The sequence below is a fragment of the Vigna umbellata genome, chromosome 2 (assembly GCF_029865625.1).
Source record: "Vigna umbellata cultivar VRB3 chromosome 2, Vumbellata_1.0, whole genome shotgun sequence".
Taxonomy (NCBI): Eukaryota; Viridiplantae; Streptophyta; class Magnoliopsida; order Fabales; family Fabaceae; genus Vigna; species Vigna umbellata.
In genome coordinates this window covers 18,136,230-18,148,967 of record NC_142166.1, presented here as the reverse complement: position 1 = coordinate 18,148,967, position 12,738 = coordinate 18,136,230, and the positions used below count along the sequence as shown (strand labels likewise).

At 38.7% G+C, this 12,738-nt stretch overlaps 1 protein-coding gene across 1 annotated transcript in view; it reads left to right on the top strand.

Annotated features, from left to right (window-relative positions):
* Positions 1 to 11,385, top strand: part of LOC148203541 (uncharacterized) — a 36,314-nt gene extending 24,929 nt beyond the window's left edge. The window contains exons 2-3 of the mRNA XM_088107644.1: positions 10,073 to 11,076; positions 11,159 to 11,385. Coding sequence (XP_087963770.1) covers positions 10,073 to 10,738 — 666 coding nt within the window. The 3' untranslated portion in view covers positions 10,739 to 11,076; positions 11,159 to 11,385. The remainder of the gene's footprint in view (positions 1 to 10,072; positions 11,077 to 11,158) is intronic.
* Positions 11,386 to 12,738: the final 1,353 nt, after the last annotated feature.

Below are 12,738 nucleotides of genomic sequence, written 5' to 3'. Positions count from 1 at the left end.
CATCCTCAAAGTCAGCACCTTCCTCCATGCTAAGAGCAAACTGGCATTGCTCACCAGCCCACACAGTATCCAGAAAGTTATTGATGGATTCAGGATCATACCTGATAGCATGGCCTCTAACATAGCCCAAATAATTCTCAGCTGGATAATCACCAATCTTCTTTGCATTGGTGTAGAATTCTTTCACCACAGCTATGTTGGCAGGTGATGGATAAGTGGCTAGCTTCCCCCAATCATTCCCTAACACTTGCTCTCCAAATTGAGGAGCAAAGTTAGGTATCATTCCAACCTTTCTCTCCATTAGAAGTCTCCTGTCCTGAACCACCCTAAAGTGCTTCTCATGTTTCCTAGAGAGGAACCTGCCATTATGGGGCTGCTCTGGTTCCTTTTCCTTTCTCTTGGTTGCCATGGTTTTCAATCTCTTTCCTGAAGAGGATGCCATTCCTGCATTCAAACATAAATCCAAAACCACAGAACATGATGTTAATCATTAGTAAACACAAAACAAAACTCCTTTTGAAGCTAAACCACCGCTGAGGGCCAGAATTTCCCCTCAGCGCCACCAGTGCCACATTCAAACACGCAACAAACCAGAAAAAGCAAATCTGGCAGAGTGCCGCTCAGCGGTAAATGCCGCTCAGCGGTGATCTGCAGATTTTTGCAAATCTCGTTTTTAAACTGTCCTAACTCCACCCAAATGCAATTTTCAGTTTTCCAGTTCATAATCAAGCAGTTTAATCGGTTCAAACATCAAATATATCATCAAATCATGCATAGAAATCAAAACTCCTAAATATTCATGCTTTGACAATCACAGTCAATTTCAAGAACCCTAGAATGAACAAAATGCATTTTACTTACTTGGGTGGAGATGCTAGATGATATGAGAATGCTTCCAAACTAGAATGCTCTCTTCCAACCCCAAACTTTGATGGCACACTAGTATAAAAGTGAATAGAAGAGAGATTTTCTTAAGAGGGAAGAGTGAAAAGATGTGGAAAACCTAGGAGAAGGTGTGTGGAAGTATTTGTGCAGAGAGAAGTCTGGAAATAAACCCTAAAACGCAGCTTGGGGTATAAAAATACCCTAATGGGCTCGGGTCCCGCTAAGGGGAACTAAAGCCCAGTCTGCGAGAGTACCGCTCAGCGGTAAAATACCGCTCAGCGGCACTTTCGTGATGTGCTCCTCTCCTTCTTTTCTTGACCTACGTGCCTTCCTAGCATACCCCTCATAGGTTCCCTGCAATTCAATGTTAAAAATGCTTATGCAAATCCTAAAAATAAACAAACAGAAACAATCAATCAACTGGGTTGCCTCCCAGGTAGCGCTTGTTTAACGTCACGAGCCTGACCCAAATTCCACCAGCACCCATCAGTAGGTGTTTCCAACTTACCAGCACCCATCAGTAGGTGCAAAATTTTCTTACCAACACCCATCAGTAGGTGTTACAAACATAGTACCCTTCAGTAGATACTTAACCACCTAGCATCCTTCAGTAGATGCTATCTCCAACAAAATAGTTACAAAAATAAAGTCCACAAATTAAAAATTACAAAACCAAAATAAAATCAAAAGTTCTTAAATCACTGGGTTGCCTCCCAGCAAGCGCTCTTTTAACGTCATTAGCTTGACCCAACCTCAAGTTCCTTCTTCTTTTTCTTCTTTCTACTGAACTTCTTCAGAAATTTGATCAAACCAGGAACCTGTTGCAATGTCTCAACCATAGGAACTTTAATCTCCAATTTCTTGAAGATTTCCATAAAGCACTTAAATTTCTTTTCCTTCCTATGATTCTTCTTTAGATGAGGATGTGATTTTTCATGTGATTTCTTCTTCTTTCCTCTCATCTTCTTTTTCTTCCTTTTTCTCTCCCTAAATTTTCTCTTTTTCTCTTCTTTTATTTTTTTCTTCCTTTCTCTTTTTCTCCTCAACTTCTTTATCTTCACACAAATTTTCTTTCTCTCTTCTCTCTCAACCACTTCTTTCTCTTTTTCTTCATCTTTATTTTTCTCACTCAACTCTTCTTTCTCTTTTCTCTCTATCTTTTCCGCATCTCCCTCTATTTTTTTCTCATCAAGAATCTTGTCACTTTCAGTGACATTGGTTTGCCCTTCCTCCTTAAGGTTAACTTCAGTATTAACCTCATCATCCAATCTCTGACTAATGTAACGAAAGTGCATCTCCATCCTTTTACATGATTCTTCAATGCTTTTCTGAGTAGAGTCGGAACTTTTCAAAAATCGTTGAAGGGTGTCCTCCAAACTTTCTGATAGAGAGGATTTTTGCTGCCATTGTTGTTGTGGTTGGTTCTCAAATTGTCCAGCAGCTTGCCAAAATTGGCTTTGATCCATGCTTGAGTGAGGTTCCCACCATTGGTTGAGATTACTTTGGTAGAATTGAGTGCCCCTATAGTTAAACTCTTGACCAAATTGCATTCTGCAGACATTAGGCACAAAACCCTAAAACAATTGTTAGCACAAAAAGATATAGAAGAAAATAAAGATTGAAAAGATATAAGAAGATAAAAGATTTAGAAGATAGAATGAAGATAGAATCAAATAAAATAGAATAAAACCTAATCTAAAAAATAAAATCTAATCTAAAAGATAAAATAAAATAAAATAAAATCTAACCTAACCTAAAAGATAGAATAAGAATAAAATAAAATCTAACCTAAAAAGATAAAAAGATAAAATCTAATAAAATAAAATCTAATCTAATCTAAAAAGATAAAAAGATAAAGTAATAAAAACAGAAAAATAAAAACAAAAAAAAATAAAAATAAAAACAGAAAATAAAATAAAATAAAATAAAATCTAATCTAATCAAATAAAATAAAATCAAATCAAATAAAAACCGAAAAATAAAAAAAAACAGAAAATAAAAATAGAAAACAGAAAAACAGAAAACAGAAAAATAAAATAAAATCAAATAAAATACAAACTGAAAAATATAAACAGAAAAATAAAATAAAATTAAAAAAATTCGAAATTTAAATTAAAAATAAAAAAAATAAGTCAAAGATAATCAATAATCACACAAATTAACCAGTTAAACCACGAATCCCCGGCAACGGCGCCAAAAACTTGATGGACAAATTTGTAAGCACCAAAATATGATGTCACAAACTTGTTTCACAATCGGCAAGTATGACCGAATCGTTCAAGTAATAAAACTTGGTAAGACCAAGTATCGTTCTTCCCAAAGGACTCACGGCCTAGTTTAGTTATGTGATTTCTTGATTAGCTAAGACTTAAGAAAACAATGATTGAAATTTTAATATGCAAGACGAAAATAAACATGTATGCATGAATTGATCAATGGCAAAGACATAAGATAAACACTTTCAATGGATTAAATGAATGAATATGTTGTTGGGGGTCAATTTCATCTCATCCACTCTCATATATTTTAGGAATTCCTCTTTCAAATCATCATTGTTAATGCCACTCTCTAATGTACCATTCTAGATGGCTTCTCCCTAATCAAATAGTTCATACAATTCCTAGCATTCCTAATGATTAGTTCATGAGTGCAGGAGCTTAAGGCAACCAATATAATGTTGTCAGTAAAATATTGGGAGAAATTCCCCGGATCTAGATTTCCCCGTACGTGTCCGTATCAACAAAACCAATAATCATGCATTAGAATGAGTTAAACAATGCAAGCATTGAGCAAAGAGGAAAAACCCTAACTAATGATGAAAAGAAAGCATATGTCTTAATTCAAAGATGTATTCAACAAATCCATATATGAGAGCTTCAAGAGATTACATTGATTCCCCAACAAACATACAAGGTTTAGTTCACCATATTCATGGTGAACCTAGATGAATAACAATGAAAGTATGAAAGAATAAACCCAATAAAGTGGAAGAGGTAGCCTGAGCATCCAAGATCCTCCTTCAAAGGGGTGGAAGAGAGAGTGTTTGCCTCGTTTCTGCCAAAGATCCCTAACTAAAGGACGTGCAAGCCCTTATATACTAATCTAGAGTTACAAAAGATTACAAAAGCCCAAGCCCAAAAAGTGCCGCTCAGCGCCATTTACCGCTCAGCGGTGGTTACGCGTCTTCTTTCTTCCCCTCAGCGGCCATTTGCCCCTCAGCGGTTCCAACGCCACCTCTTGAGTGCCGCTCAGCGGTAGTTTGCCGCTGAGCGGTGCCTTCGACTTCTCCTTTTTGCACTCTTTCTTGTCTTTTCTAATGTCCTCTCTCTCATTCTTGACTTCTTTCACCAAATTCACCTCAAAACCTGCACAAAAACACTCAAATCAAGCATAAACCTGTCCAGCTCTCTTATTTCTGAAAATATAAACAAAATGCATGATTTCAAGCTAGTTTCTAAGTCTAAAGGTTGCTTTTAGTATCACTTTTAAGCATGAAAATAACAGTTTTTCAACTGTTATCAGTACCCATGGCAGCCCTTAAACGTCCGTGTCAGGGGGACGGACGTCTACGAGGCTGAACGTTTCAATTTCCCAAGTAGGGACCTTACACGTCCGTTTTGGGAGGGCTCGGACGTCTATAATATTATAGACGTCCGTGCCCGCATAACGGACGTTTAATGTACTGACAGGGTGGTTGGATATTTAATTCTCTTCAGGTCCTTAAACGTCTGTGTTTCGGCGGGCACGGACGTCTATAATATTATAGACGTCCGAGCCCGTATACCGAACGTTTAATGTACTGACAGGGTGGTTGGATATTTAATTCTCTTCAGGTCCTGAGACGTCGAATATGCGGGGCCGGACGTTTATAATATTATAGACATTCGGGCCCTCTTAGGACCGACGTTGAGGGCCTGCCATGGGGAGTTGAAACGTTCAGTTGTTCAATATAATAGACGTCAGCCCCCCAAAACGGACGTTTATCATATTACAGACGTCGGCGCAACCAAGGACTGACGTTTAAACCCACCCGCGAATATCATTTTTAAATCCTCAAAGACGTCACATTAGTGACGAACTGGACGTCTATAATATTATAGACGTCCGTCCACAAGCTCGCCGGACGTCTAAGAGTATAATATCGTGCTCCTGCGAACCCGTGACCAGTTAACGTTTGGAAACGCACTGTTCATCGTCTTCCTCCGCAAAACGCTGCTGCGCCATTGATTTCCAGGTGAGTTTTCTCGTTTTTGGACCGTTTAAATTCATTTTCAATCCGATTACATTGCTCTGTGATGAAATACCTTTGATTTGAACCGATTAAAAATTGTTTTCGGTCCGTTTTTTTGCAGACTCTTGCGTGTTCTTGGACGACTTCTTTGACTGTTTTTGGACTGCGTTTTAGGCCGTTCACTCCTCCGTTTTCATCCTTTTCATTTCGAATCTACTTTTCAGGTTAGCTTGGTGGTTGAAAATTTTTTGTATGCATGTAATTGAGTTTTGTGAATGCACGTTTTTTACTGTAAAATGTGACTGCGTAATTGGCTTTTGAATATATCTGTATTAGTTGTGTATTATATAAGTATCAAATCATTGAGTGACACTTAGTTCCCGTTTGAAATTTAAGACAAACGATTAATCTTTTAATCGTTTGTGTTAAATTTTGAATTGTCCGATTGGACAGTTTGAGAAAATTAATTTCCATAATTTGCAATTCCATGTCATTTGGAGTTTAAGGATAAGATTGATAAAATTTCGGTTCAGTACTTGTGTTGTTCTCCGGATGCATATTTGATTGTGGTCATCGTTGACTACTCTCATTTCGTGTATTTCGGAGACCAATGCGAAATGCTGCCGAAATCTTATCAATTTTATGATGTAGACTTCAATGCACGTGGCTGATATAATTATGAAAATTAGTTTTTTTGAATGGGTAGGGCCTAACCTTGTGAGAGTTAAAACACTTGAACTAATGATTTTACGAACATAGTATGGATCGAAGCTGGATGAAGGAACGTCGCATCAGTGAAGAATATGAGAAGGGTGTTTCAAAGTTCTTGCAATACGTTGAACAAAATGCTAAGTCTGTCAACGGGACATATTTTTGTCCTTGTGTGCGTTGTCTTAATCAAATACGGTAAGACTTAGGCAATGTGCGTGACCATCTATTCATGTACGGCATAATGAGGACTTATACCGTTTGGACTTGGCATGGAGAACTACTGGAGCAGCAAACCACGTCACGAGGAACGGATTATGTGGAAGAATGGATGAGTGACCATTTAGAGGACATGATACGTGATGTCGGTGAAGATAATTTTGTAAGGGCTAATTTGTATGATTCTCTTATTAATGATTCAGAGCAACCGTTGTTCCCAGGATGCTCGAACTTTACACGTCTGTCTTCAACTTTAAAATTGTTTAGTTTAAAAGCAAGGAATGGATGGACCGATAAAAGTTTCACCGAGTTGTTGGAGTTGTTGAAGGAGATGCTTCCAGAAAATAATACTCTACCTATTCGTAATTACGAGGCCAAAAAAATTTTATGTCCAATGGGTCTTGAATATCGAAAGATACATGCTTGTCCTAATGATTGTGTTTTGTACACAAAGGAGTTTGCTTCGTTAAAGTATTGTCCAACATGTGGTTTATCCCGTTTTAAAAAGAAATCTGACAGAGTCACTAGTGATGAAGGTAATGATGGTGCACCTGCTAAGGTGATGTGGTATTTGCCTATAATACCTAGGTTCAAACATATGTTCTCTGTTAAAGAAGATGCAAAGAACCTTAAATGGCACTCTGACGAAAGAAAGTGCGATAATCTTCTTCGACACCCTGCTGATTCTCCACAATGGAAAAAGATTGATGACAAATTCCCTGAATTTGGTGCAGATCCAAGAAACTTAAGGCTTGCACTTGCAACTGATGGTATGAATCCTTATGGAAACTTAAGTAGCAAACACAGTTCGTGGCCAGTTATGTTGATGATTTACAATCTTTCTCCTTCGTTGTGCATGAAGAGAAAATATGTGATGTTGTCCATGATGATATCGGGTCCTAGACAACCTGGAAATGACATTGATGTTTACTTAGCACCTTTAATTGATGATTTGAAATTGTTGTGGGAAGAAGGCATCGACGTGTTTGACTCACATGTTCAGGAACAGTTTCGTTTGCGTGCAATGTTGTTTTGCACTATAAATGATTTCCCAGCATATGGAAACTTGAGCGGTTATAGTGTTAAAGGTCATTTTGCATGTCCCATATGTGAAGAAAACACTAGTTACCTTCAGTTGAAGCATGGTCAGAAGACAGTATATACAAGACATCGAAAATTTCTTCCTCGTAATCATCCTTATCGTAGATTGAAAAAAGCATTTAATGGAAGTGCTGAGGATGAGGTTGTGTGCAGACCCCGGAATGGTGAAGAGGTGTACAACGAAGTGAAAAACATTGACATTGTGTTTGGAAAACATCATAAAAGTACCTATGCAAAGAACATCTGGAAGAAACGATCGATATTTTTTAAGCTTCCATATTGGTGTGAACTTGATGTTAGACATTGTATTGATGTGATGCACGTTGAAAAAAATGTTTGTGACAGTGTTATCGGAACTTTATTAAACGTCAAAGGGAAGAGCAAAGACGGAATAAAAGCAAGACAAGATTTGGCTGACATGGGAATCCGATCTGAGTTACATCCACAGATAATAGGAAGACGCACCTATCTGCCCCCAGCCTGTCACACACTTTCCAAAAAAGAAAAACAAAGTTTTTGTAACTGTTTAAGAAGTGTGAAGGTTCCGCAAGGTTATTCTTCAAACATTAGTAACCTTGTGTCTATGCAAGACTTAAAGCTAGTTGGTTTAAAGTCTCACGATTGTCATGTATTGATGCAACAGTTGTTACCAGTTGTTATTCGAGGTATATTACCTCCTTCTGTTAGGGGTATTCTGACACGTCTGAGTTTTTTCTTTAATGCCATTTGCAAGAAAGTTGTTGACCCTCGAGGTTTAGATGAATTGGAAAATGAGGGAATAAGACTACTATGTCAATTGGAGATGTATTTTCCACCTTCCTTTTTTGACATCATGGTACATTTGATTGTTCATCTAGTCAGAGAAATTCGAATATGTGGGCCGGTCTTCTTAAGGTGGATGTACCCAGTTGAAAGATACATGAAGATCTTAAAGGGATATGTCAAGAATCAGTATAGACCAGAAGCTTCAATCATAGAGCGATACGTTGCAGAAGAAGCCATTGAATTTTGTTCAAGTTATATGCCATCTTGTGAACCCGTCGGTCTTCCCAAGAGCAAAAATGAAGGAAAATGTGAAGGTAAGGGTGTTCGAGGTGTGAGAATTCAAAGTGTTAGCAGAAAAGAAATTCACCAAGCTCATTTGTACGTCTTAAACAACACTGTTGATGTGATTCCTTACATTTCTGACCACGTTAATGAAATAAAGGCAGCAAACCCAAAAATGAGTGAAAAATGGCATCTTAATGAACATGTGAAAACCTTCTTGGGATGGTTTAAGAAAAAGATGTATGCGACTCCACATGTTTCTGAAACTTTATTGAGGTTATCTCGTGGGCCGAACACAGAGGTCATTACATATGGTGGGTACTATATAAACAATATTTCGTTTCAGACAAAGGTAGAAGATGACAAAAGCAGAGTTCAAAATAGTGGCGTCACACTACAAGCTGAGGCTGTGCACTTTGCTAGTTCTAAAGACAAAAATCCAATCACAGCATCCATCAGTTATTTTGGAATAATACAAGAAATATGGGAAGTTGATTACGTTACTTTTAGAGTACCAGTTTTCAAGTGTAAATGGGTTGATATAAATTCTGGTGTCATGATGGATGACCTTGGTTTCACATTGGTAGACTTGAACAAGATGAATTACACTGATGAACCATTTATCATGGCTAGTCAAGCAAGACAAATATTCTACGTAAGTGATCCATCGAATAACAAATGGTCAGTGGTTTTAGAAGGTAGAAACATGCATGGACATGAGGATGACGATTCTCTTGATATACTTGAGACAACATCTGTTGCATGTAGACCCACTGAAGACCCAGTTGATGACGTTGCCGATGTAATGCAGGCAATTCGTAGTGATCACAACGAAGGCATTTGGGAAAAAACAATTAATTAATAGGTTAATATTTTCACTTTTATTGACTTTATATGTATGTTCATCATAATTGAATTATTACTAACGTTGTATATTTTTTCAGGTATGTCGGCCTCAGACTCAGGATCGGGAAAGAGCAGACGTGGACGAGGCGTTACCCGAGTGGCAGATGTGACATCCGGACGCGTGGATGGTCAGAGGAGGCATGTTGACATTGACCCCAGATCAGGTCATCCATCAGGGCCAAATGCTGATAGGTTTAGGAGTTATTTGGGCAAGTTAGCAAAAAGTCATGTCTCTATCCTTCATGCATGTTGGGATGACGTCCCAGAGGTCGACAAGAACCTCTTATGGCAAGATGTTCAGGTATGTTTAGACTTCATGCAATTTGTGATATACTTATCTGTTATGTTTTCTTTTGGTAACAAGTTTTTGGTTTTAAACAGCAACATTTTGATATTCCAAACACAATGCAAATCAGAAAGAAAGTGTTATCGCATATAGCGATAAGATGGAGGGATTTCAAGACAAGGCTGACACGACTATATGTCTTTGGAGATAGACAACATGAAAATCCATCTCAGCATTATACCTTCACAAAGGAGGATTGGATGCAGTTTCGTGCATCTAGAGAGTCTGAGGAATGGAAGGTATGTTTCTTAAGATCGTCTTTCATTGAGTTTTTATGATTTTACACTTACTTATATACATGGTTTCACAGGATAAAAGGTTAGCCGCCCAAGAAAGACAAAGGTTAAACGACGCACCCCACTTGTTATCACGAGGTGGATATGCAAAATTGGAGAAGAAACTGAGAAAGTCTAGAGCCGATGCCTTGGGACTTGAGTCGCCGGACCTAGCACCTGCACCTGCTAGGTACGAGCTGTGGAAGGCTGCTCGGACTAAATCTGATGGGAACATGACATCTTCCTCAGCTGCCTTGATCTCACAGAGAATTGTAAGTTCAAATTATAAGCAGTTATTTGATTGTGTATTTATCACAGCATGTCTTCTAAGTAACTTGGTTTTTTTATGTGCAGGATGAGTTGGTTGAGCAGCAGACTCAGGGCACATTTGCTGGCCAAGGTAGGGACGACATTCTGACAACGGCCATTGGAAGGCCCGAGCACCCAGGACGTGTACGTGGAGTTCCTGGGGCGATTGGTCTTCGTGACTATTTTGGCCCTACACAGAAAACCCCCCAATCAATGAGTCAGGAGACACTGAGGCAGATGGATCTTCAATGGGAGGAAAGACTCAACCAAAGCATGAGATCAATGGAGCAACGATTCATGGAGCAGCTACAAGAACAAAAACAAATACAAAGAGCACTTGAAGAAAAGCTGCATTCCATGACGCAAGGCAACATGGGGGTCGATGAAACTCCCACACCACCTCGTGTCAGCACTAAAGGATCATGCTCTGCTGTAGACCCCACTCAGTATAGCGGTCAATATGAGCTGTTGGTTGATGGGGATCCCCCACGCATTGTGGCTGTCGGACGAGTGCTTGAGGGAGGGGAGACCATTCATGGTGTTGCCATATTACCCCAGCACGTGCGTGTGACCATTGACGAGGTTCGGGATCCCCAGGCTCAGGTGCCTGTACCCACTCCAGAAATTAACTTTGTGGGGGAGGCCATAGGATCATTTATTGCATGGCCTAGAGCATTGATCATGTCCCACATCGCTACTCCACAGGTATAATGTCTTTTAAAATAGTATTTCTATGTTTATTCTTCATATAATTGTTGACAAAGCTTTGACGTAAATTCTTATCTTCAGTTCACACGTCCTCAGAAGCAGCCAATTCATGATACAGTCATACATGAAGATGATGAGATGGCTGAAGCGGAGGATGATCCTCTATCAAAGTTAGTGACAAAATTACCCAGATTAAAGAAAGCATCATTAGAACTCTACTGGGATTTGAGGGTATTTGGTCTTCCCCCACATGTGCCAGTTTATATCACATTTTCTGATGCATTGGAGGTGATTGGGGGAGACAGGATGTTGAATATTTCCATCATTCAGCTGTGGTGCATGTAAGTTACTCAATTTGGTCTTTCATATTACTTTTATTTACATTGTTATATAGTTTCTAACAACTTAACTTTGTTGTTTTAGGTACATGGACACAATCGTTGTAGACCAAGGTCGGTCTTCCATGTACGGATTTGTTGAACCTCAGACCATTCAACCGTCTGGTAACACACTTCAAAACAGACAAGATTATTTGCAAACATGGATGGATGAGTCAAAAAGAGACGTATACCTTGTGCCATACATTGACGGGTAGGTGTTGTTATATGTGGTCAGTTTATTATTATAGTTTCGTTAATTAGTTGAATAACTATTTGTCCTTCGTGATAGGTCGCACTGGCAGCTGATGGTAATCATTCCCAAACAATGTAAAATTATATTTTTTTGTTCGTTGCACAGGAGGATGAAAACTGAGTTGAGAACCATGCTTCAAGGGTAAGTGTTTCTCCAAAAATGACTTTGAATTTGATGTTCACCTTTAACTTTTATGATAAAATAGTCATATTAATTATACTTTGTGTTTTCAATCTGTACAGAGTTATTGGTAAATCTCGTGGTCAACTGGTTCAAATTTTGTATCCAAAGGTTGTAAGTCATTTATAGTTTCCTTTTCATTTATGTTATTGAATGATCTAAATTCTTAACTATTTAGTTTGTTATTTTAGTGTAACCACCAGCTAGATTCATGGGAATGTGGCTTCTATGTGATGTGTTGGATTAAGACCATCATTCGAGCAGTCATTACAGATGACTGGAATGAGGTAATGATGTATACCTTCAATACATTACAAATCATATTCATCTTCAACTATATATGAAACAATAATGAATCTTTGTTGAATTTTGCAGCGCTTCAAGACTACATCGCCTATTACAGAAGACACAATTAAACAGATAAGGCAGGAGTGGACCGCTTATCTTCTGCAAAGATGGAGTTAGGAATAGTTATATTTCTTGTTGAACATTGTTTAGTTTTTTAGTTTAAGTTTTATGTTGATAGTTGGTAGTGGATTGAACTCCACATTAAGTAGAACTTTGTTTATATAAAACGCATTTTTATAATATTGCAAAATTGTTCTGGGACATTTTTCTGGTTTTCAGGTGTGGTTTTATTGAAAAAATAAACTAATTTTTAAAAAAAAAACGCCCAGTAGACGTCCGTTAGTGCACAGTCGGACGTCTATAGACGTCTGTTAGTGCACACACGGACGTCCACCCCCCAGCTCCTACCTAAAACATTTCAGCAAGGTAGACGTCAGGGGGGAGGAGGCGGACGTATATATAGACGTCCGTCCAGACACAACGGACGTTTATATAGGCGTCCGTCCAGACACAACGGACGTTTACATAGGCGTCCGTCCAGACAAAACGGACGTTCATGTAGACGTCCCTCCTGACACAACGGACGTTCATGTCGACGTCCGTCATGACACAACGGACGTTCATGTAGACGTCCGTGCTGACACAACGGACGTTTACAGAGACGTCCGTCCTGCCACAACGGACGTCTGAGCGACGTCACCCACATAAACGTCGGGCGTACGGCGGACGTCAAAAGGCCAAAATATCGGACATTAAAACCCCTTTCTGCACTAGTGTCAATTTCATCTTATCCACTCTCATATATTTTTAGGAATTCATCATTCTTTTCATCAATGCTAATG